The 25,044-nt window shown below is 42.6% G+C and overlaps 2 protein-coding genes across 4 annotated transcripts in view; one reads left to right on the forward strand and one right to left on the reverse strand.

The window, feature by feature from the left end:
* The window catches only part of egfem1 (EGF-like and EMI domain containing 1), a 77,800-nt gene that overhangs the window by 38,795 nt on the left and 13,961 nt on the right, over positions 1-25,044 (forward strand). For all 3 annotated transcript variants that reach the window (XM_078167164.1, XM_078167165.1, XM_033631910.2), the window contains exons 7-23: positions 554-679; positions 1,163-1,285; positions 2,193-2,315; positions 4,313-4,450; positions 4,555-4,677; positions 5,120-5,242; positions 5,328-5,573; positions 5,715-5,843; positions 8,467-8,595; positions 9,730-9,858; positions 16,383-16,517; positions 17,005-17,139; positions 19,108-19,233; positions 19,583-19,714; positions 19,904-20,032; positions 20,118-20,249; positions 20,582-20,710. In XM_078167164.1, the coding sequence (XP_078023290.1) occupies positions 554-679; positions 1,163-1,285; positions 2,193-2,315; positions 4,313-4,450; positions 4,555-4,677; positions 5,120-5,242; positions 5,328-5,573; positions 5,715-5,843; positions 8,467-8,595; positions 9,730-9,858; positions 16,383-16,517; positions 17,005-17,139; positions 19,108-19,233; positions 19,583-19,714; positions 19,904-20,032; positions 20,118-20,249; positions 20,582-20,710 (2,307 nt within the window). The remainder of the gene's footprint in view (positions 1-553; positions 680-1,162; positions 1,286-2,192; positions 2,316-4,312; positions 4,451-4,554; positions 4,678-5,119; positions 5,243-5,327; positions 5,574-5,714; positions 5,844-8,466; positions 8,596-9,729; positions 9,859-16,382; positions 16,518-17,004; positions 17,140-19,107; positions 19,234-19,582; positions 19,715-19,903; positions 20,033-20,117; positions 20,250-20,581; positions 20,711-25,044) is intronic.
* LOC117260045 (EH domain-containing protein 2-like) lies at positions 10,851-14,156 on the reverse strand. Its single transcript, XM_033631914.2, has 6 exons — positions 13,764-14,156; positions 13,470-13,646; positions 13,202-13,299; positions 12,358-12,770; positions 11,844-12,008; positions 10,851-11,746 (listed from the first exon to the last, which is right to left on the reverse strand). The coding sequence occupies exons 1-6, from the start codon at positions 13,982-13,984 to the stop codon at positions 11,180-11,182; spliced, it is 1,641 nt and encodes a 546-aa protein (XP_033487805.1). The 5' UTR covers positions 13,985-14,156; the 3' UTR covers positions 10,851-11,179.

The following is a 25,044-nucleotide window of genomic DNA, read 5'->3' on the forward strand; positions in this document are numbered from 1 at the left end:
AAATTAGTAATCCTCTGATGCTTGTGGTCTTATTTGTCATCCCTAATACTCCCGTTTTTTTGACTGCAGCTTTGTGGTAAAGGGTAGGGAGCGAGGCAGAGGGACAGCTAATTGTGTCTGTTGAAGTCATCAAGGTTAAAAGCCAGCCATTCTCTCCGTTTTACAACCCGTCTGTGTCATCATGTCTGTGTTTAGAGCACCCAGAAGGCACACGGCTGATATTCATATTTGGCACATCATTAAATCACAGGAGTAATGGGATGGAAAGATCATTATGAAGTAACCAGGGGTACCCATTGGGCCCGGCTTGGATATCATTTTCCAGTTTCCAGCCTTTACCCAAGAGTTTTCCGTAATTACACGGCTGCAGAGTTTGAAGTGTGAAAGCCATTGTAGATTGCCAACAAATTCAGTTGTACCTGTTGTCCCGTGCGAGTTCAGATTTTAAAGATCCTATTAATGGTCATCCATAAATTCTGTAATCATTTCCCAGAGCTGATGGGTGTTTATGCTCATTTATCGTGTGTGTTTCTGTGTCTGTTTTCATTTGAAGCCGTGAACTCTTGCTCTGTACTGAATGGCGGGTGTGAGCACAAGTGTGTGGACATGGGGAACAATCACTACAAATGTGAATGTCGGAAGAACTACCAGCTGAAGAGAGATGGGAGACACTGTGAACGTAAGATATGAGATATTTTCATAATAAAAAACTGCTGTACACACAGAGTTCATTAGAGGAGGTTATCTTTGTGATATCAGTTTCGGATTTTGTGGCTACTGCTGTTGTGCAAGGTAGAAAGATGCAGAGAGGAAAGGAATTTGAGAAGGAGCTTTAGAAACAGTCACTGTACAGTAAAAAGCAGGAATTCGGATTTCTCCTCCTGGGTTTTAAAATGTTGTTGTTAGTTTTACGTGGGATCTTTCACATATCACAATGGGACTCTCTATTGTGCTGTTTCTGAATAAGACGCTTCACGTGCAGCAGTCAAACTTGAACGTTAATCTTGAGTTAGGATATCCTTGCTCATGAACCCACCGGCAAGGTCAGAGGATCACCTGCTGGGCTGACCTGGCTTTGTCTTTGTATACGTGTGTGTGTGTGTGTGTGTGTGTGTGTGTGTGTGTGTCTCTCTCTCTCTCTCTGTCTGTTTGTGTGCGTCAGTGATGGACCCCTGTGAGGACAGGAATGGAGGCTGCGCCCAGCTGTGTCTTTCAGAAGGCAGCCGGGTTCACTGCAGCTGCCGACCTGGTTTTACACTGGCTGGAGATGGCAAGAACTGTAAAGGTGAGAAATCACACACACACATACCTACATATACACTATACACTATACACTACACAAAAAATTCGAGAGCGGATATGAAACAAGCTCAAAAATACCTTTCCCTGGAATCTGCTACACTTCAGGAGAATGACATTTATGATTTTTTCCATAAGTTACAGCCACACTAAACCTCCACTTAAAGTAAATCTGCACTACAGCACACTCTTATTGATTTAAAAGTCTGATGTTGGAAACTGTTCTCACTAACATTTCTCCCGCTCCACCTATGGAGGAAAGGAGAAGCCAGAGAAATCTGAGGCCTGACAGAGCCTTCCTGCTGGAGGAAGTATTTGCTACATTGTTTGGAAATCCTCCACACATCCAGATTTTTTTTTCTTTACGGGAGCATAGTTTGTAATGCTCAGTTAACAGTGTGACAGTATGTGTGTGGTTCATTAACCTCAAGTGTTGGAGACACGGCTCCAAACAAAGGCTTTTTTTTAAGTTTCTCTCACTCAATCTCAGCGACTTAACAAGCACTACGACCTGACCCTGAAGAACCTGAGACCCTTGACATTTGTAGCTGTGTGTGCATGTGTGTGTGTGGGCGCTCTAAGTGTATGAACTATTTGTCAGTGCATGTGTGTTTCAAAAACTGTGTGTTACTGCAGTATGAACGATAATAACCCAGCCTTCCTGGTCCTGAGAGTAAACTGCTATTTAGCCAACAGTGTTAGGTTACTTACTCTATGAACGGAGGAAACAAGACATATATCTTCTCTTAAATGCTCTGGACTATGTCTCAATATGACCTGGAAATATATACTCGTGTTTTGCACATTTGTAAAACAGATAGATCTTTGAATTGAATTGTTGACCATCATGACTTTGGGATTTTTCTTTTTCTTTTTGTGTGTGTCTCCTGTAGACATTGATGAGTGCAGTTCAGGCCACGCCAAGTGTTCCCATGGATGTGTCAACATGCTGGGCTCCTTCAGCTGCGTGTGTCATCCGGGCTTTGAGCTTGGTGCTGACGGCAAACAGTGCTACCGTAAGTAAAGACGGTAGAAACGAACATCATCTCACTTGTCATCTTTGTGCAAAATATACCCGTGTGTATTAGAGCTTAGATCAGGCCCAAAAAATCCAGCCCGACCCCACCCGAGCCCGTGCATCTTCTGTCCGAGCCCAGCCCGGCCCATCCCTTTAACTGTAATCATGAGCCCGAGCCCGGTTTAAACCCAACATTTTTTTTAAGGATACGAACGTGGACATTGAAGGCTGACTCTCGTCTCTCTTTCCATGGCAACCCTTCGTCATGTGCCTCTTAAGTGTCGAGGTCCCCGTCTTTTTGCTGTCATATACTAGCATCGTGCTGCATTTGGAACACTCAACCAAGCTGACACACACGTTGTCACCGTCAACAACTCACATGTGTACAGCCCCATCCCCCAGGTGTGATAAGTAGTTGGTTCCATAGCCTAGGTCTATTATGAGGAGCCTGACGGATCCGGGTCGGGTTTGGGCTCGGGCAGAGAATCTAAGTTCTAGTGTGTATTTAGTTTCTTGCATACTGCCTCTTTAATGTGTCTGATGTATAGTGATTTGTTACCCACAGATAGAACTGGATGGAGCAGACTCTTTAAAAGGGACAGTTCACCCCAAAATCAAAAATACATATTTTTCCTCTTACCTGTAGTGCTATTTATCAGTCTAGATTGTTTTGGTGCGAGTTGCTGAGTATTATGTATCGGCCATAGAGATGTCTGCCCTCTCTCAAATATGCTTACATCTACTACTAGCTCACCTAGCACCACTAAGCTAGCTAACATTATAGCCTAACTGACGAGGATGCCATTAATGTTTAGATCTTGAGCTGTCATTAGCAGGAGGCTCTTGTACATGAGTAGATTCACACTTGCTTCTGCACAGTGATGCAGTTGGCAGATGTAGTTTGGTAGAAAGAAAATAATCTTAAGTGCTCGTCGAAGGCAACTGGACTAGCTAGAGTTTCTTGAAGACATTTCATTTCTCATCCAAGAGGCTTCTTCAGCTCTAACGGACTGGTCCGGTGTCGCAGGCTTTATACCCTGTGTGGGTGTGAACCCTGACAGAGTTGTTGAGGTCACATGTGAGTCTTTGACCCACCTGGTCATCATGTGTCTCATTAGGGTTAGAGAGGTCCAGTTGTGAATCGCTGTTAAGTTAAAAAACTCAAGCAAGTCCAGTTGCCTACGATATAGCACTCAAGATTACCATGACCTGGGTGACTGAGAATCTTCACCAACACAAAGAAAGAAAGAAAATAGTTCCTACATGAAACTGCTCAAAATAAGGTAAGTGGATTATCTCAAGAAACTAGGTCATGATTTCTGGAAAGAGACTTTGCTGTTGACTTTCTCAAATGCATTTTGTTGGCATTTGAGCACCACAAGCCGAGTGCCATCTAGTTCCACTATATTGCAGAGAAGGAAGACATCTCTACGTCCTATATTCCAATACTTCGCAACTCACACCAAAACAATCTAGATTGATAAGTAGCACTACAGTTAAAAGGAAAAATACCGTATGTATTTTTGATTGGGTAATGAAATGTCCCTTTAAGGTAAACATTCTCGAATGATGGTGTGTTGAATGGTTGCAAAAGGAAGACAGAAGTTTGACAGAAATATCACATTACCTGTAAGCTGCCCTCTCACTTAAATGCATGCTTGCTGTGCGTGCATTTTCCTGTCCTTTGAAACATCAAGAATTTTAAGGAAACATATGGGATGGCAATGATAATAACACATCGAATACAATGAAAATGTCAATTCTAAATTCATGGCAGTGACATCAGTGGATAAGTACACTTGAAAAGCTGGAAGAACTTAACCTTTCTAATTCCATTGTAATGTCGACTGTATCTGTCCTGAGGAATGGATTCTTTGTTCTGCTCATCTGCAGCTGGGACAAACAAAAAGTAGATGTCATAAATGCCCCCTAACATCCTTTTGTCTTAGCTGTGGTTATGCACTTAAATTGTGGTTTTGGTCCTCTCTCCTTCAGGCATCGAGATGGAGATCGTCAACAGCTGTGAGAAGAACAATGGAGGTTGCTCTCATCACTGCGAGCACACCACCAACGGCCCATTGTGCTCCTGCAACCACGGCTACCACCTGGACTGGGACAGGAAGACCTGTGTAGGTAAGAACTTCTCCTCTTCTTCTTCTGAGTCTAGTTCTCCGTCTTTGTTTTTCTTTTCCTCTTCATTCATTTTCATTCCCGTTGTGACTGTGTACCTTCCTCAGATACTGATGAGTGTGTCAGTGGGGAGTCCTGCTGCCGTCACTTCTGCAGAAACTACCCGGGCGGCTATGAGTGCAGCTGCAGAGCTGGCCACAGACTGAAGCCAGACGGCTGTGGCTGCGATGGTAAGAGTGCTAGATTGTTAGCAGTTTATCCAGTCTGGTGCCTTTTACTGTTTTTCTGTGTTGTGGCACAGTTGTGCAGGACACAAATTTCCAGTGGTCACTTTCAAACTGATTGCTCAGAAATTAAGCTTTTCAAGGCCATTTTAGAGCTGAAAACAAAACATTTTGATCTCTAAGGAGAAAACTTTATACAGTCCAGAGGAGCTGCCAGATGGATGGAAGAAATGAAATCAAATGAATACTCTGAAGTAAAGCAAAAGAAACTGACTGGAAAACAACTACAAAGCCCACCTTACTTGACCTGTCTGCCATTGAAAGTATGCATCACCAGTAACACCCTGTCGTGTGCAGCCTGCATCCAATGGCTATGGCTTTATTTGAGTTTTGCTGTCATTACCTTTCATTCTCTTAGCTGTGCATTTTTTATGTGTTCCTCTGTTAGACATCGATGAGTGCGTAGCAGATATTTCGGGCTGTGAACACCACTGTGTCAACACCCTGGGAACATACGAGTGTTTTTGTGAACTGGGCTACCGCTTGGATCAGGACCAGCACTCCTGCATTTGTGAGTGACATTTGTGTAATAATAATTACAGGCATTTCAGCCGTCTGACATAATTTGACTCTAACTTTGCTCTCTGTAATTTTAGCTCTGTATGGCAGAGAGCTGGAAGAGGAAGGCGAAGAGGAGGGAGAAGAGGACGAGCAGCTGGAGGTCCACAGATTACCAGACCTGCTGTTCCGCAAGGCTCCTCAGCTCCTGCAGTACACAGCAGCCCTGCACTCCCGCTATGATAGCGATGGTGATGATGATAATGGTGGTGGTGGTGACAGTGAGAAAGAATTAGAGATCCAGAGGGAGCGTCGAGGAGAGCTCAGACTGGACAGCAGCATAGGTACGGTAAAAAGTGTGTGATGACAAAGAGATGTATGGCTGGCAAGGGATCAGATGGATATTATTTTATTGTTTCATTAAATCTTCAGACCAGGAAGTTATGAAAAGAAAACTTATTTTTCGACTGCTATTTCTTTTTCAGTTTGTCTAGATGGCTCGTTTGGGGACGACTGCACTGTGAGCTGCGGAGACTGTGTGAATGGAGTGTGTAGTGAAAACAGAGACCAGTGTGAATGTTCGGCTGGTTGGACTGGGACCATCTGTAATGAGAGTAAGTATATTTAGTAGGACATTCTGCAGTTACTTTTGTGGATTGTGTGTTAGAACACTTAGCACAAGTGCTGAGTGAATAAAATCATGCACTGTTTAAAAATAATGGACGCAGCCACCATGACATCACCCCTTGGTTTGTGGACTCCCAATTTGAAATGATTTTTTTGGCCATTGCCATCTTTGATTTTTGGAGTCAGAAGTGACCGTATTTGGATGAGAGGGTGAAGCTAACCCGTGGAGCGTGAAGCTACACCCTAAGGCTAGCTGCTTGCTTGGTAGCATGGTGCATTTACAGCTATGGTTAACTGTGCTAATGCTAATTTTTACTACCGAAAAGCAGTCTTGAAACCATTAAAAACAAAATGTACTTACTAGGGGTGGGAATCACCACAGGATCCACAATATGATATTATCACGATACAGCGTTATTGTGATTTTAAATATGGTGTGATATGCTGAGTATTGCAATAAAATATACTACAACTTATTACCTTTTTTCACCTGTAAATTATGTCCTCAAAGGAAAACTTTGTCAACATCAGTTTTATCCAGTGAGGTCTGTTCATCTCACCTCAGCCATTTTTTTGCAGCTGCAAAATGTATCTATTGGACTGAAAAAGCAGTTGATTATATTATTCAAGGAGGCTACTAAAAGTTTAATTTGTATTTGCAATATAATTAATTTATATAATTGTAAAAAATCGATATTTAGCACTGTGTCACGATATAATATTGCCACTAAAAATATGCTGTATAGATTTTTTTTCCCCACACCCTTAGTACTTACTGGAGAAAGTGAATATCTGACCACTTAGAGTGTATTTTAGTACATTTAGTACAGCCAAACACTGAACCAGACTTTTTTAAACCATTGAAATGTTGTTATTAACTCTCATGAACTGAAAACACTCTGAAATAGTGACAGCTATGAGTGTGCTCAGTGAATCTGGGATTATGCTGAGGTTACGTTTCCCAAACAATGTGTCGCTGTGGTAGCAACTTGCTAACAGATGACACCCACCTGTCACTTAAAGCGGCCCGCCCTTAATTATGTATAATTTAAAGCCTTAATAATATTTTAAAAAGCTAGTTACATTAAAATTCACCTCCTTTACAGTTGTCATGAACTGGGAAATAAGCCATAGAGACCAGAACTGTTTTTTGTACCAGGCTGCTTCAGATATTGTCACATTCTTTTTTTAAATGTTTGGGCACCTGAATAATTTATATTTAATATTGTGTTGAATGTAAAACAAATAAATGGAAAGTAATGAATATCTGGCCCTGACATATGCACAGATGGGAGACCTAAAATTAATTATTTATGTCCTGATCATATACATGATAAGTGGGTCATTTTAATTGTACAGTACACACACACACACACACGCATACACACACACACACACACACACAACCTGGCTTTTCCCCAAAGGTCTATTTGAACGACCCATAGCAATGTGGTCGAGTTTTACAGAGATGAGATAGCTCCCTGTGTGCATCGATCGAGGGCCATGTATCAAAACCTGTCGGCTCCTCTGTGTGGGAGGCTGGGTTGTTTATGGGCTCCAGAACACAAGAGCACCGGGGGAATCAATCTGTCTGCTACTGGAGCGAGGCCAGGGCCCACAGCAAGAGCACAGCCCGAGGCCAAGGATGTCCACTACTGGGTTAGAAAGCAAGGCTCCATTGTTCCCATCCAGCTCCATGATTAATGGCTGTCTTTGGTCTGAACCTGAGTCAGGCTGGTAATCATGAGAGCAGAGACACATGGGACAAGTCCATTAGAAGCAATATGTCACTTTTAGAAACAAGCTCCTGAGGTGGCAGCGTTTAGATGCACACCCTGGAGGTGATGGGCCCAGACATGGGTAGCATTTTCAGATGGAGAAGATCAGCAATATTAATGCCTGAGGCAAAGACAAGGAATTCTTACAGTGGGCAGTAACACAGTGGACTATGAGGTGGAGTAGGGGCATTGATCAAAAGAATTTAGGACCTTCTGTTGCCTTAAGTAAACTATTTTACAACTTTGGCTTGGCAACTTGTTAGCTTTTCGTATTGTTGGTGGAGAAATAAGAATATTTTTGTGCTATTTAAACAGCTGTTGCCTCAATGTGCCTTAAGACCCGTCCTGCTCCTTCATTTATATATATCCACTGTAATGTATTTTCAGTGTCTGTGATGCCGTTACCTCCATAGATCATTCGAAACTGGCTTATCTTCCCGTGGAGTGATGTAAAACTGCTGTGAAGAAAGTGTGACATGGAATTTAAGCAGACTTTCACTTGATGGATTGTAACACTTTAGCACATTTTAAACAGCCAGCTGGCCCGTGTTATAATTGCTAACAAGGCCAGAGAGATTAAGCGTGTCAGGAGGGCACACACCATGGGGGGAGACAGGATGGAAGGTGGACGTGTTGATGGACTGCATACCCCTTTCTTTGTCTGCTTTTTCTTTCTCCTCTCCTATATAGGAGTCTGTGTTTCAGTGTCAGAGGGATTTCCCACAGTGTGATTCATGAAGTCATAATGCAATGTAATGTTAAGGTGTCAGTGCTTGTTCCACGTGCTTACCTCTTCTTTTCCCCCCCCCCCTCTGCCTTTCTCTCTCTCCAGCTTGTCCACAGGGAACCTATGGGCAGGCCTGTAACAGCCTGTGTCGTTGTCAGAATGGAGGCTCGTGTGACCCTGTGACTGGGAAGTGTTTGTGCCCCCCTGGGATACAGGGCCGGCTCTGCGAGGATGGTTTGTATACACACATTCCTACAGACACACACAGGTGTTAATACGACAACCAGGCACTAAGGCTATGTTTACACTGCAAGCCTTAGTGCTCTATTTGAAATTATTGCTCGGATCTGATTTTTTTTTTAGACTGTTCACAATTTTTTTTAAACATGGCCAATATCATATTCCAGTGTGGAGTGGCCACAGTCCAAAAACATCACGCATAGCAAGCTGTGCCACGGAAGTAAACACAGAGGCCAGCATTTACAGTTTCATTTATAAGCTGATATGAAGTGGAAGCCAGCAAATTTATGAGCAGAAGATTAGGATGGGAATGAGGAGAAAGACAGCCATTTTTAAGTTACTGTCTTTTTAAAGAGCCATGACTGCTACTTCCATACACAGGTGTGTGTGGATGCAGAATCAGATCCAGGAGAGGTGGTATTGTGACATGAATCGCTTCACTGAAACAGATTTCATCCCAAATTTCAGGATGTCAAGGGCAACTTAAACTACATCTATCTGCGCCTCTCAACAAGATTCTCACTGCGAGTCACTCAGTGATGTAAAAATCACATGAATTTCTGATATGACTATTCAAACTAAGGTTGCATTGCCTAAAATCAGACCTGTATCTGATTAAATATTACATATGAAAATGGCCCAAATCAGAATTGAAAAACTTAGATTTCATGTGATTCGTGCTGTTCACACTGTTGTTAAAGAAAAAAAAATAAATACAGATCCAAGTGACATGAGCACAAAAATCTAATTTTAGCCACTTTTGCTTGCAATCTGAATGTAGCCTAAATTGTTGGTCCCAGACATTTTTGCTTGTGACCGCTTTAATATGAAAAAAACGAAGCTCCTTATGATTCTGTCAAAGGGTAGTATGTCTGTAACTTGTGCACAGCTGAATAGAGGAGTGATTTTATCGTCCAAAATTGTTTTATTGGAATAGTTTTCACATGTCTGAAAGGATAAAATCACAGTATTTCACAAGACAGAAGCAATTTTGTGTTTTAAATGATGCTTCATCTTATTTCTTACCTGGGTAATTATCTTGTGAGCCTCTACATTCATCCTGTAACTCATTATCACAGTGGAGCTGATTTCATACAAGTGCTGAAGTGGCTTTATTTATATTTACAGGTTGTCCAAGGGGTTATTTCGGGAGGTTCTGCAGAAGAAAGTGCAACTGTCCCAACAACGGACACTGTCATCGTCTGTATGGAGGCTGCCTGTGCTCTCCGGGACTATATGGCCGCTTTTGCCATCTGCGTGAGTACTAGAGGCTGACATCTTTTCGGAAGTCCCGCGGGTCATGTGATTCCCGTGGGATTCCCACGGGATGGGAATCAGTTTCAGCGTTCGTCACGTGATTTTTATAAAGTAGTTGAAACTAACTCCACCTCCAGCAGCTACAACAGTAACATGCTGCACTAACACTGATGCTTCAGTATTAATAATCTAATAATGTCATATATAATAATATCAGTCAGAGGAACCAAACACTACTTTTACTGCAATACTTTAACGACATTTTTCTCTCTCAGAACTGGTTCTTATGACGTGTTGTCTGACCACATCAGAAATCAAATGTGTTTATCATTCTGATCAGCTTAAAGGTGGAGTGAATGTAAAATAATTAGGCAATAAACATCAAAATATTTATTGTTTTGTTGTTTTTTTTTGATACCAGTAGGTGTTTTATGTCATGTATGTTTTTTTATTGTCTTCTTTTTTTTTAAAGATATTTTTTTGGGCATTTTTGCCTTTAATCGATAGGAAAGCTGAGTGTGAAAGGGGGAGAGAGAGAGGGGATGACATGCAGCAAAGGGCCACAGGCTGGAGTCGAACCTGGGCCGCTGCGGCAACAGCCTTATACATTGTCTTCTTTTGCACTGCGTGGGCTGAGCACCCATAAGTTCGTTGTACCCTGTACAATGACAATAAAGTCTATTCTATTCTATTCTATTCTATTCTATTCTATATTTGGGTTTATATTCAACTAAGGTAGGCATTGTGTGATCCATGTACTGTTGTTTTTTTTTAGTTTTTTTTTTTTTTACTGTAACTGAAACACAACACGCGGGATGGGACAGGAGTCATTCTTGTGGGATTGGGACGGGATGGGATTATTTTGTGGGAGTGGGATGGGACAGGACTGAAAATCCACTCCCGTGTCACCCTCTAGTGCGACCCACTTGACCTCATGATAATGGTGATGCTGATGATTCTGCTACTTTAGACAATGAAATAATGTTGGCTAGTCATCTTTACAAGTTTAATACCATTGATTAAAAAATACATTTGGGTAATGTGAGAAATTCCAACTATTGCTGCTTTACTTTTCTTAGTCTCACAGATATTTGGCTGAGTGCAGATGTAAATTGTGGGATATGCTGTGAAAATAAGCAGTTACCAAAACCATCAATGGTGATCTTTAGGTTTTAGCATCACAGTGATTAGCATATAAATGGATAACACCTTCTCAGGTTCATGAACAGGCACTGTACATTTTGTTAGTTTTATAAACAACAAACTGCTACTACTGGATTAGAAATTATGTACAAATAATGTACACAGAGCCTCAGCTTCCTCATATTTGCTCCTCATCGCTGGCTGTACTTAGCCGTTTCGATGGTGGCACCAGGTGAGACGGCAGCTCTCTGGGCAGCCAGTGTCCCTCCAGTTTTCCCTCAATAAGGTGGACCGCCAGAGCGAACTCCTCATTGTCCAGCATGCCGTCCCCATCCACATCAGACAGCCTCCAGATGTGAGCAAGCACAGAGTTTGGCAGAAGCGTGGTCGTCATCCACTCTTTGACTTTGGTGCCGCTCAGTTTGCCGTCACTTGGACTGAGGTTGTAGAAAATCTCGTCATACTTTGGCTTGTACTTCTCCACGGCCCACTCGTCGAAATCTGCCTCGCTGCTCTCGTCGTCCCTTTTGAGTTCCTTGAAAGGATCTCTCCTGTAATGCTCAGGCTTGAATGTTCCCAAAAATTCACCATCCAGCACACCAGGGAGGGATTTCTTCCGCTGCTCTTGGTGTTGAAGCAAAGGCACCAGGTTTGCTATGTCAGTGGTCAGGAGTTTGTCCAAGGAGGCCATCAGACTTGGTTTCAGTGTCTTGAACTTTGAGAAATCTTGACCCAGAAGTTTCTCCTGAAAAAGTATGCAAATCACATGTAAGCTCACAGGATATTATACATAAATTTAGAAAATAAGCTATTCAAAAGGCAATCAAAAAGTAACGTTTGACCTGCATCTTGGTGCAGTCGGGGAAGTCTCCGGCTGGGACTCGATGCTGTTGCTGAATCTTGGTGAAAATCACAGGAAGCTGGTAAATCAGATTGTGCTTCTTGCTTTCTTTGCAAAAAATGGTTGGCATCTCTTGCTTCAGGTAGCTGATTATGTGGGCATGAGCCTGAGAGGAAGAGAGAGAAAAATCACCATATCAGTGCATCTCATTTTGAAAATATTTACCTAAAGCATGGGTTGGAATTGTAAAACAGATGGACGACATGACAGCTCCCCAAAAGTGAAGCTAAAACAAAAAAGAGTCAGTAGCGCTGCTCGCAATTGGTCGGATGGTGGGAATTTGGTACCCTGGAGATCACTACTGTGCAGACTCCAAATGATGTCATCAGCGCAAGATAGGAGTGGCCGTATCTGGAAAATTTGGCGTCATTTTTGTGTAGTGAGGGGAAGTAAAGATTCATTGTCCATCTTTATATACAGTCATTGGCTGGAATTGAACATATAAGACCTCTTACCCTGACTAAGCGTGCCCTCTTCACCAGGTCATTCAGCTTGCGTACTGCAGCATTGCGCGGCAGGTTCCTTATATCAGCCAAAAGATCCTCCTCCTCCAGCTCTATCAGCTGGTAGTGGTCACACATCTGCCTTGGCTCTGACCAGAAAGATCCGATGTAAACCCGCAGGATCTCGGGGGTTCGAAACACTTTACCCAGTGACCACATGAGGGCACCGTACACTCTCATGAGCTGCTGCGAGTCCACTCTGTCAGCCTTGTTGAGAACCACACGCAGCTTGTCCTCGTGGCCACACAGGGCCCCAAAGGCCCGAGTGAGCTCATCAGAGAACTCTAGTTTATGTGCATCAAACAGCAGGATGATTCGATCCACACGCTCTGCAAACCAGCGCAGCACTGCTGGGAAGTCGTAGCCTGGGGACAAGGAACGAAAACACAAGGTTTTCATTAAGGCTGTATGTAATGGGGCAAGCCTCAGTGCCTCAACACCTAGAGGAAAATGTAACATATCCCAGTGGCCCGCACTGGTTGCAAGCCATGTGAGTTACACCCATAGATTAATGCGTTCATAAAACAAAGCAAAGGCTGCACGGTTACTTAGTGCTCGTCTCCTCCCAACTCAGTCATATTGCTTTCATCTGCTGTGTGTCTGACTTCCAGAGTTTGAATTATGTTGGGCTGAAATATTCCTGCTTTATTGCATCAACTATGTCTCTTACCAGGAATTTAAATCTTCCTGACAGCAGCAATCCTTTCCAACTGTCTAAAATCGAATATATGGACGTAAAGACCCATTAAGTCCTCCTGACGTTGCAAAGGAAATTAGAAAAGGCATTCTGTCTCACCTCGACTCAGTTTTCTTTTAGCAGCAGTTAAGATGCCCGGTGTGTCAATAATGCTGATGCTCTCAAGGACTTTATTTGGCAGCTGAACGCACTGGAACCTGCAAAGAAAACATTAAGCATTAAAAAAAACTCCTAAAATCTTTTTGCTGATGAAGGCAAAACATTGGCAAAAATCCTCAGCTATTCCCAAGTAAAAGGAAAAAAAGGCGTACACCTCCCCTCCCCCTCTCTCTGTCTTCTTTCCTCTCTGTATATTGAGTCCTATCACCTGTTCAGGAAAGCATTCCCAAAAGGGTCGAGGTTGCGGAAGGGCTTTTTGGGATCCACTGTGAGGGCATTGCCAGGGATGATTCCCTCCACCTCTCCATACATGAGGGCAGTGAAGCAGTCGGTGGTTGGCTCTGGCCCAACTCTGCTACCAGGGAAATCTTGTTCTATGAGATACCTGAAGTCCAAACCACCATTAACAACATTATAACCCCTGAACACATCGGTACAATACATTCAGCAGAATACATGCACAAAACTGCAGTTTTAAAAGTGCACAAAGTTTGGAAAGTACCTGATAAAAGTTGTCTTTCCTGTTGAGTACTGTCCCATCACCAGGACCATTGGTTTGTTGTCAAACTCAGCGTCCTCATAGCTTGGCGAATGAAAGTGATGGAAAGAATAGTACTTCTCTATCGGCAGCAGCCTCTTAAAGTAAAGATTCTTCAGCTCCTCTGTCACCACACTGACGTCCCCCAGTGTTTTAGGGTTGCTCCTAAACCTCCGGAAAGACATAGTGATGAATTTCTGCTCTTAATTTCTCAGTGTGGAAGCTGCTCACTCTTCTAAGACCAAACTGAATGATGGAAGAATGTGAACAAGGAATATTATCAGATTCCCACAGCTGTCTGCTCCATCCTGCAGCGGGACATTGAGAGGGTGGAGAGGGTGTAACCAGAGCCTGCAGCTGCACCTAACATAAAGCCAGTGTTGAGAGGGACAGGGTGGAGCAGAGTTCAGTCTTTTCTGTTGCTGAGAAGGGAGAATCTTGGCAAAAATCATGCAGATTGTTCTGAGTGATGATGTGGCAGTGCTTCAGTTTTAAGTCTCTTACGTAACACTCTTCATCTATTTGTCCAGTGCTTATGTTGATATGATAAAGTTTACTGAAAGCTACAGACAACACAGCAAACTTTGCAGGAAATAGCTTTCCTAAACAGTCAGCCTGATCTCAAATTACAGTTGTAATTACACACTAGGATGAACGGTGCATCACCATTTTTTTATGAAGCTCTATAAATCAAGTGAAGTAGGAGGCAGTGGTCACATGACTTAAACTTGCAAGTCTAATGTTGTGATAACATGGTAGCTGGGTGTGTTTGTTTGGCTCATGCTAAAGTGTAATCTGATAGTGCAGAAGGTTTCATTTCAACATTCTTTTCTTAATGAACTGTCGACACCTTGACTTTACCAAACAAGCACTGCTATGAGAATTTGTTTTTCTTTGCTTAAACTGTAGTGCAATAATACTGTAGGTTGTGCAGCTTGTTATTCATGGGTGTGTGTATAATTCACACAGTATATTTTTGTACTATATCATACACAGTCATGAAAGACGAGAAGAAAAGAGAGAAGAGATCCTTTAAACAAGTGAAAGTAGCAATACCACAGTGTATGCGTACTATGTTACAAGTAAAACTCCTGCACTCAAAACTTTATTGAAGTAAAAATATGTAAGTATTATCAAAATTTACTTAAATGATCAATAGTAAAAGTACTCATTGTGCAAGAAAATGTTCCTTTTCAGTGTTTCACCATTATATATGAAGTTTTTGGATAGATATGACTGCGGAATTAATGTGTATGTTGCACTTTACTGCTGCAGATGTTTAAAGGGATAGTGCACCCAAAAATGATCTATCTACTCACCCATATGCCGCTGGAGGCTCAGGTGAAGTTTTAGAGTCCTCACATCACTTGCGGAGATCCAAGGGGAGAGGGGGTAGCAACAAAACTCCACCTAATGGAGGCTTACGGCGCCCCAGATTCAAACGTCCAAAAACACATAATTGAAACCACAAAATATCTCCATACTGCTCGTCCGTAGTGATCCAAGTGTCCTGAAGCCCTGACATAAAAAGTTGTTTGGAAAAACGTCATTTAAACTCTGTTTTTAGCCTCATTGTAGCCTGTAGCTCTAACTGCCTCTCTGTGCACCGTGCTCACGTATGCACGCTTGCGCAAGACCGTGAGACATGGGCACTGCGTTCATGTGTGTTCACGTGCTTTCGCTGGTCTAACGCTGCAAGCGCGCAGTGCCCAGAGAGGCAGTCAGAGCTGCAGGCTACAATGAGGCTAAAAACAGAGTTCAAATGACGTTTTTCCAAACAACTTTTTATGTCGGGGCTTCAGGACACTTGGATCACTATGGACGAGCAGTATGGAGATATTTTGTGGTTTCAATTATGTGTTTTTGGACGTTTGAATCTGGGGCGCCGTAAGCCTCCATTAGGTGGAGTTTTGTTGCTACCCCCTCTCCCCTTGGATCTCCGCAAGTGATGTGAGGACTCTAAAACTTCACCTGAGCCTCCAGCGGCATATGGGTGAGTAGATAATGGCTGAATTTTCATTTTTGGGTGCACTATCCCTTTAAGATTGTGCTAATTTAACTCCTTTATTCACTGTTGGGTAGTTTAATCTACAGTAGTGCATCACATTCCTTATGATCATATGTTTGAAGCGTTGCTATCATATAAGACCCACGTATCTCTAAAAAGTCAACTTTCCATGGTTTTTAACTGGTTTATTTAACTTAAGAAAAGGGAACATTTTCTTAAACCATAAAGAAACACTTCATCCTTCAGAAATATTTAAATCCAAAACCACCAAATTTGGAGATACATTATTTTTACTGGACAGGAAGTGTATGAAAGATTGTATTCTTAAAACCAGCAAGTAAAAATATTGTTCTGAGGAGAAAAATTGCCCCTGAGATATCATGATGTGTAAGTATAGCGTTACATAGAATGGGAATACACATGTATGTACAAGTACCTTGATTTTGTACTTAAGATACTCAAGTAAATGTACAGTAGTTACATCTAACAGCTGATCATACAAACCATCCATTGCTCTACATCAACCTAATTCATGCTTTTTCTCTGTTTTCAAACTGATCTCGTCCACCCTACAGCATGTCCCAGGTGGACGCACGGCGCAGGCTGTTCCAAGGAATGTGACTGTGTTCAAGAACATTCCACTGGCTGTGACCCCAAAACAGGGAGCTGTTTCTGTAAGGCCGCATACCACGGCCCACAGTGTGAGAAAGGTATCAGCACTCCACTAAACATCCAACTCATTTATTCAATTACAGCCTCAGCTGCAGCTTCAAATCCTAAGAAATGGTTAAGATTTGCGTTGAGTTGCAGTTTATCCACACATGTAACATTTCAAGTTAACTGCCTGACGTGTACTTCTCAACCTCAAGTTGATTTAGTTTGACTGTGTCAGGCATTTCACAGCTTCAAACATAAAGATTCAAGTGTATTTAGTTGTGCAGTAATAGGATACAGTTGTGGCTATGCTGCTTCCTTGCAATGCAGTTTTGATGTAATGGTCTGTAATGGAAAAGCAGTTTAAGTAGTTGCTGTGATTGCTCTCAGTGATCACAGAATCAAGTCAGTCGCAGGGTAAGATCTTAATAACCTTCTAAAGGAAGTTGCTTATGTAGCTTCACAATATGTTTGGGAATGTGCTTTGAGGTTGTCTGTTAATCTCTCCACGTTGGTTGTGTATGTGTTTATGTCCCACTGTAGAATGTGAGCACGGCTTCTTTGGTGCAGGCTGTGAGCAGCCATGTGACTGTCCAGGTGGAGGGTCATGTGACCCCAGGACTGGAGAGTGCAGGCCGCGATGTCCTGCAGGCCTTCATGGAGATAAATGTCAGCTGGGTGAGACAAAAGGACAAAAAGCTGCTTTAATGCAATTTAAAGGGCACTGTGCATCAGACTGTACATGTGTTAAAGGGACAGTTAATCCTGGTGTAATCAGACTATATTGTTTTATTGTGTTGATGAATATTGGAGATATCGGAACTATTTTCTTTTTGCTAAACTACACCCACCATCTGTATCACCGCACAGAAGGAAGGGTGCATCTACTCATGGATGAGAGGCTCAAGACGTAAACGTTAGTGGCGCCCTCCTCATCCGAACATTTAGGAAAGTCTAGAGGAACCACACAATTGAATCATTTTATCCCCATTCAAGTTAGCGGAGTGCTAAACTGGACGTAGCAGGCTCAGCTGGCTGAAGTCTTTAGTGCGCATCCTTTTTGGGCCCAATGATGCAAAAGCAGTGCCGATCATCCAGGTTATTTTATACACAGTTGAACGTCTTTGGTTTCATGCAACACTGAACAACTTTTATAGTTGTGAATGGGGTTCTGCCTCCGAAGCTGTATCCAGTTCTCTTTACACATCGTGGGCTGAGCTCTGATGTTAGCTAGCTCAGTGGTGCTATGTGAGCTAGCAGTAGATGCACGCTTCCTTCTGCACAGTGATACGGTTTGCTGGTGGAGTTTGGTAGAAAGAAAATAGTTCCTACATGAAACTGCTCACAACAAAGTCTGTGGATTATCCTGAGTAACCAGGTCATGCGTTCTGGAAAGAGACATTGCTGTTGAGTTTTTCAAATGTATTTTTTGGTGCTTTGAGCACCACAAGCTGAGTGCCATCTAGTTCCATTATATTGGAGAGAAAGCAGACATCTCAATGGCCGATATCTCCAACATTCGGCAACTCAAACTAAAACAATACAGACTGATAAATAGCACTACAGGTGTATTCTTGATTTGGGTATGAACTGTCCCTTTAAGGTAGAAGTGAAAAGGACTGTAAGTGTAAGGAGCACAGCAAAGTTTCAAACACCTGGCATGCATCCATAAAGCCATTTTTTTCCCTTTAAAATATTCAGACACAAAGCTGTTAATGTACAGTATGATGCCCTTGCCCTGAAAGCTTGACTCCACAGCGTCCTCATGTGGCCATGCCTTTAAAGTAAAGGACTGCTGTCTTACTTTCAGCATGTGTGTGGATATGTTAAGTGCGTGGGCTTGCACAATGACACATGTGGGTACATGTGCGGTTATTGTTTGCATACTTAATGCTTGTTGACATCAAGAAGGGCACGCACTCTCACAAAGTTTGTTATGAATGAGTTTCGGAATTTTTCACCTCTGTTAAAGTATTTTTCATCACCTATAAATCCTTCTTTATTCTTTTATTCCTTTTCTATTCATTCTCTGCTGCCTTTGATGAATTGAATGGATTTAGTGGGTGAAATAACTTTCATTCTTGAACTCACCTGGTTAGTGCAGGTGTTCTTGTTATTACAAACTGAGCAACCAAAGATGTGAGTCTTTCTCCACAGCAGGGTGTCCTCTGGCTGTTTACTCTGCTGCATGATGGAAAGCTCAACCCCCTGTATTGTTTATTTGAAGCGATATTGAATATTGTTCGGGAGCCTTTGGTAAAAACATGACTTTGTGTCTCCGTGGAGTGGACTAAGAAAACAGAGCAGAGTTACAGTATGTCAGCACTAATGCACTGTCCAGGCCTAGGCTTGCTGAGTTTCGCAAAGCCAAATAATAAAAAAAAGGAATCCCCATTTTCTGGACCGTATTTATCTTAGGTTGCAGGCCAGGTCATGACAGGGGTAATTTACTTCAGTTACTACTGCAGAGGCTATTGGCAGAGGCTGAATAAACAAACAGAAAATGATTGAGTATTTCTAAAATTTCACTCCTGCAGTTCTCTTTTTGCAATGTTGCACAATGCTGTCTTGTGCTTTTGTGTGCTTTATGTTATAGTGAGACTGTTTTTGCTGTTTTTAATGTTTTAATCTGATGTGTGTTGCAAGCCTGCCAGTCGTTAACCTATGGCGAGAGCTGTCATCTGACCTGCGACTGTGGAGGAGCTCCTTGTGATCCCGTAACTGGACAGTGCATCTGTCCTGCTGGGAAGATTGGACTCTCCTGTCATGAAGGTACCTTTATGTTGTATGTTTTCTATGTTGCTTTAATTTCTGTGTGAATTTTAGAACGTTTTAGCCTAATTATGTCGTGGCAGACTATGGAAAATGCAATTAAGACTGAGGACCTGTCTGCACCCACTGACCTCAGTATTATTATCAGCCCACTGAGCCACGCGGATGTTTGTGTAATTTGGTGCTCCTCTTAAGCAAACTAATTCCTTAGCTTTGTAGCTTACTTGCCATTTAATGCGTTTCTCCCCCAAAACATCCCCACACAAGTGGCTTTACGACTTTATGGAGAAATAACTAACATAAGTGGCTTACTGCTCACTTAATCTGAAAGATACTTGGTGCTCCCCAGACTGCCCTGATGGATTCTGGGGGTTGAAGTGCCAGTCACCTTGTCCAAACTGTGAGAACAAAGGCTCCTGCAACAAGGAGACTGGTGTGTGTGACTGCAAACCAGGCTTTACTGGGAGACTCTGCCAAAATGGTGAGATTTGGCCATTAATTCAAATCTATATGTCTCAAGCAAAGATGTAAATCTAGCAATGATTGAATAATTGAATGATTTTACAACTGACTGAATTGCTTTATGTATAGATTGATTATTTTAGGGTTTAAAGGAACAGTTAAAAAGAGTGGCCAATAAATCATGACCCTATGACTGTGGTGTTTACAGAGTGCCCCCCAGGTCTCCATGGACCAGGCTGTTCATTACCCTGTTCATGTCACCCTAATGCAACTTGTGAGCCACAGACTGGACGCTGTGTCTGCCCTCCTGGCAAAACAGGCCATGACTGTGCAACATGTAAGAAGTGATACTAATACTTTACATCAGTTTTTAATTTCAGTCACTGCAGTGCTTCTCATCATTGAACTTATCTGTTCTTCAGCATGTGAGTCTGGGTACTGGGGCCAAGACTACCTCAGTAAATGCCAGTGCAGAGAGATATCTGTGGGCTGTGACCCAGTCACTGGTCGGTGTGCCTGTGAGGCCGGCTTCAGCGGAGACTACTGTGAGGAGAGTGAGTTCATTTCAATTTTCACAAGATATAGTTTACTAAATGCTGCCACCATGGGGTGAATGTTGCTTATTACATCTTTTGAGCTCATTTACAATCCTGAGAGTCACTGGATTTTTTATTTCAAGTAATTAGTATTTCAGTAATTTTTTACTTTTAAGGGATTTACAGTTTTTACTTTACAGGGATTTTGAGTGTACAGAATACTTAGGGACTTGAGTAGTTTAAATAAAGCTCCTACAGTTCTGACATAAACCTCAGGGAAATAAGATTTAAGATTTAAAACGTTCTGCTAAATCATCGTTGATCTGCTTCCCTTGTATGTTCACTGTTAGAGTGTGTGAATGGCAGTTATGGGCAGGGGTGCGCCCAGCAGTGCCAGTGTCTGAATGGAGCCCTCTGCGACCATGTGAGCGGAGCCTGCACATGTTCACCTGGATATGCTGGCACCTACTGTGAAAAAAGTAAGTTTTCTTTTGTTTTTGATTATTGAAGATTATTATGTTTCGGATGGATGGATGGATGGATGGATGGATAACTTTATTGTCTAACTCAGTGTAAATGTATCTTTGGCTTCTTTCAAAACATCAAAGGTGCACATAACACAATACACTATTAAAAAGTTACAGTTTAACAATATTTATGATACAATAGTGCAAATAGTCAGGTCGGAGCTTGACTAAAATGTGTCTTTTTGGTTTCCTTCCACATGTATAAAACCTAAGGAAAATACACTGTACATTCCAACCCCCACACTACCATGCCAGTTAGTATGTCCCAATATGTATTATGTCAAATGCAGTATACCAAAAATACCAGGATGTTTAACAAAATCCAGTTGCATTTTCCATTATGTAAGTCAGCACGCTTTTCTGGCTGTTCTGACCCACAATCATCTGTGCAGCAGAATTTACGTCACATTGACTGAACCGCAAACAGATGACAGCTCGACAGATCGATGACAGCTGTCAGAAGCCGTAATAACAGATGACAGCACATTCAAGTGACTGATCATCTGTTGAATAGTAATAATAGGAATAGTTTTGTTTAAGTGAACAAAATAATTGTCGCCTCACAGCAAGAGGGTTCCTCGTTTTAACCCCAGGTGTGGGGTTCGAACCCTGGGACGGGGGAGCCCTTCTGTGCAGTGTTTGCATGTTCTCCCCGTGTCAGCGTGGGTTTTCTCTGGGTACTCCAGCTTCCTCCCAGAGTCCAAAGCAGTGACGGACTCAGGATTTTTGAAGGGCAGGGGCGAAAATTAAAAAAGGGCACGTCCTGCATGTCATGGGGACGAGAGGGCAGCCAAAAGGGGACACCTGCTCGTTTTCATCATTCAAGAGGGCAGCTGATAGGGCACATCCTCTCATTTCGCCACTCAAGAGGGCACTTTAGCGCGGCGTTTTCAACCGCCCGAGTCCATCAGTGGTCCAAAGACATGCAGGTTAACTGGTGACTCTAAATTGTCCGTAGGTGTGAATGTGAGTGTGAATGGTTGTCTGTCTCTATGTGTCAGCCCTGTGATAGTCTGGTGACCTGTCCAGGGTGTACCCTGCCTCTCGCCCAATGTCAGCTGGGATAGGCTCCAGCCCCCCCTGCGACCCCCAACAGAATGAGCGGTCACGGAAAATGGATGAATGAATGTTTTAGTGTCATCTGCCATTTTCAGACCAAATGATAATCTGTTAGTCTAGAAAACAATTATCATATTAACTCATAATAAAAGAAATAAATCTGACCCAGTGCCTGAACTAAGTTAAATTTTGAGTTTAAGCTGTCTGATCAACAAAGAGAAAAACAATGAAAATTCTAAATACTTTTAAGAGGCTCTGAAGTTTTATCCTCAGATTCTTTTGTTAAACTGTCCACGCTGAGCTACTGGCAACAACAGTTTGTTTAACCTCATCCCAACGGAAGGCATTACCTCTCCTCTCCACTACAGGTGACATTACTAGTCTTAATACACTAGAGGGCGCTGCAGGATATTCCTCTGATTCTCTCTTCTCCTCCACAGTTTGAGTGAATCAACACACAGATTCAATGAATCATCAGATTGTCCGTGTAATGTCATGAGCAAAACCATTTTAAAGCCACACAAATCCCAAGATATAATTTGTATTCGTCATTGTGGAGTAGATGGCCTCTATTTCATAGGCTGCAGTCTTCTCAAGCACCCTGCCACAGCAAACCCTTCATGTAACTAATATTCTTCTCATCATTGGGATATTTTTATTGAACTGTAAGACATACCAGCAGTCCAAGAGTCTTAACAATGTAATAGATTTGTTCTTGATTATAGTCTTTTGACTTGAAGTGGCCACATGTTATTACAAAGTGTAAGATTTAGTGTAAGTGTACTACCAGGCCCAGAAATTCATACCACCTCTGTAGTACACGGGGCATCGTAAATCATGGCCGTGTCACACTAGAACGGCGCTTCACATCCCTAGTCATAACAGTCTAATGGCCTCAGACGTAGACGTCACTCTGATTGGACGTCGCTGTGGAAATAGGGCTATCGGTCTGACCAGATTCTGTTTTCTGAAGGCCTTCTCTCCTCAAACAGAGGTGTCCAGTTTCTCAGTCTTCTGCTGGGCCTCTTCCTTCAGGAGAAGTCAGGAAGAGGCCTGCGCTGTGAGAAGGACCAGATCTCCCTGAGTTCATTTGTTTCACAGAATTAAAATGGAAAGAGATGACTTTTCCTTTTTTAGCGTTTGATTCTAGGTGGGCGATTTCTGTCCACACACTGGTTTTCATAATGTTATTCGTGGAAATAGCTGCACTCCTCCGAAGGCTTGTTGCCATGGCAAAACGCATAGTTTCATTGAGCATTCTTGTGGTTGATGCTAAACATTTCAGTAGAGTTTTGTTCGGAGGAAACAAGCTATTGTGCTGACATGGGTCCTGCACACCAGACCACTTCTTCAATTAGCGCGGATCGTGCTCCGTTCTCTGCTCCGCAGCTTTGATGTTTGCATCAAAATAGTTCATTTGGTCGCAGTAAAAAGAAGTCTGGTTCAACTGGCATCGAACATCCGCGTTATTGTCGAAGAAACTGGGTTGTTTTGTTGTTGTTGTGTTGACCTCTTTCAGTGTATAGACCCTGAATGGCACCAGGAAGTTCTATTCTATGTTCTCTCTATCCGCTCTATTTCTGTGGTCTGCTCTCCCCGGCTGTGTGGTCCCTGGACCTGCTTTATGGGCTGACAGCAGTGGCTCTTACACAACCAGGGATCTGGAAATAATCCTCCTGTCTTAAAGAGCTCATTTAGTCTGGAGATGGAGTCTTTCAGCGATGGCACAGTGTGTGTGTGCATGCGTGTGTATGTGTGTGTGGTGGACCGAATCCTCTGTACCTACCCATAAACAAAGACTCAGAGGGAAGAGTCTTCGCCTACAAACACTTGCAGACACTGTCCTAATATCAGATGACAGATTGCTGCTCTGTGGTTAATATGGAAACCAGTCGCCCCCTGCTGGTATAAACAAATAATAAACTTTGCCATTCAGAGGTGTCAGTATATCGCCCGAAGTTTTGCTGTAGTGCATGTGGGCTGTAGGAAGGAAAGTGTTTTAACATGTTGAGGTGATTACTGTGTCTGGCATGAATACCTCATTAAAAGGGAACATCACTCATCTGAGATGTTTTAAGTTTATCTGTTTCACATTATAGATGCGTCGAGCCCCGGTGTCATTGGTTAATAAATGATATATCAGGGTGGCATTCCTGAAACATTTCCCTGCAGGACACAAAGATGTTGCCATGGTGTCGGCAATTACCTATCATAATAATAAACAACAGACAATAAAACCAGGGATTTTCTTTGCTGCAGTACCACCACAGACCTAATGTACAGCTGGGCTAAAATGACAGCATCCTCAGTGGGCTGGCTTTAATAACATCGCAGCCTAACCACTACAGAGGCAGGCGAAGACGTCATGCTGTCAGCGTGGGAACACAACGATGGTCATGCCAGAAACTGCTGAGCAGGAAGGATACTTTTCCCAATTTGAGGCCTTGAGGGAGAAAAAAGGAGGAGTGGACAGCATCATCAACTGGAGCAGGAGAAGGAGGGTATGATGCATTAGCTGTAGGGGAACACCCTGAGCACTGTGGCATTTAGAATACACAAAACCACCAAGTTACACATTTTTGTTGCTCTCCCAATTTGTGGCTTCCTGGTAATACGGTCCACTGCTTTCCTTATAGATAGAAGAGGTAGTACATAAATGAAATGAAAAACTGCTGGCTGCTGAAATAATTGGGACAGACTCTACCCAAACTCTCACCAGATTTTCTCACATGTGACTGCAACAGAAAACAGAAGAGGGAAATGTCTGCAGCGGCTGTCAATCACTCAAACTTTGGCGGCGCAACGAGCAGCATTCCTGTAAATACAGAGAGTGGAAGAAGTTTTTGTGTTGCAAAATACAATTATTATGCTTGAGTTAGGCTCTGATCTCTGCAGTGACAAATTGAGTGATCAAAAATAGGCCGTGAATAAACAGAGTCATTCTTTCCTGCTCTGGTGAAGTCATGCTTACAGACAATATTTACATCCCAGTAGTGGAAAGGCTCATTCATCCCGCTGCCTCTGGTTGGGTTCATGTGGATGCAAGGCACTGTGTTTACCAAACTCTCTGAGTGTCAATTGACTCTACACACACTTAAACAATCTCTCTGGCTCTCCTTGAGAATGGGAAACAGACTCTTACACTGGCATCTCCTCACATCAGCAGCAATACTGTAGGTGTGTGTGTGTGTGTGTGTGTGTGTGTGTGTGTGTGTGTGTGTGTGTGT

This window comes from Epinephelus lanceolatus, chromosome 4 (genome assembly GCF_041903045.1).
Source record: "Epinephelus lanceolatus isolate andai-2023 chromosome 4, ASM4190304v1, whole genome shotgun sequence".
Taxonomy (NCBI): domain Eukaryota; kingdom Metazoa; phylum Chordata; class Actinopteri; order Perciformes; family Serranidae; genus Epinephelus; species Epinephelus lanceolatus.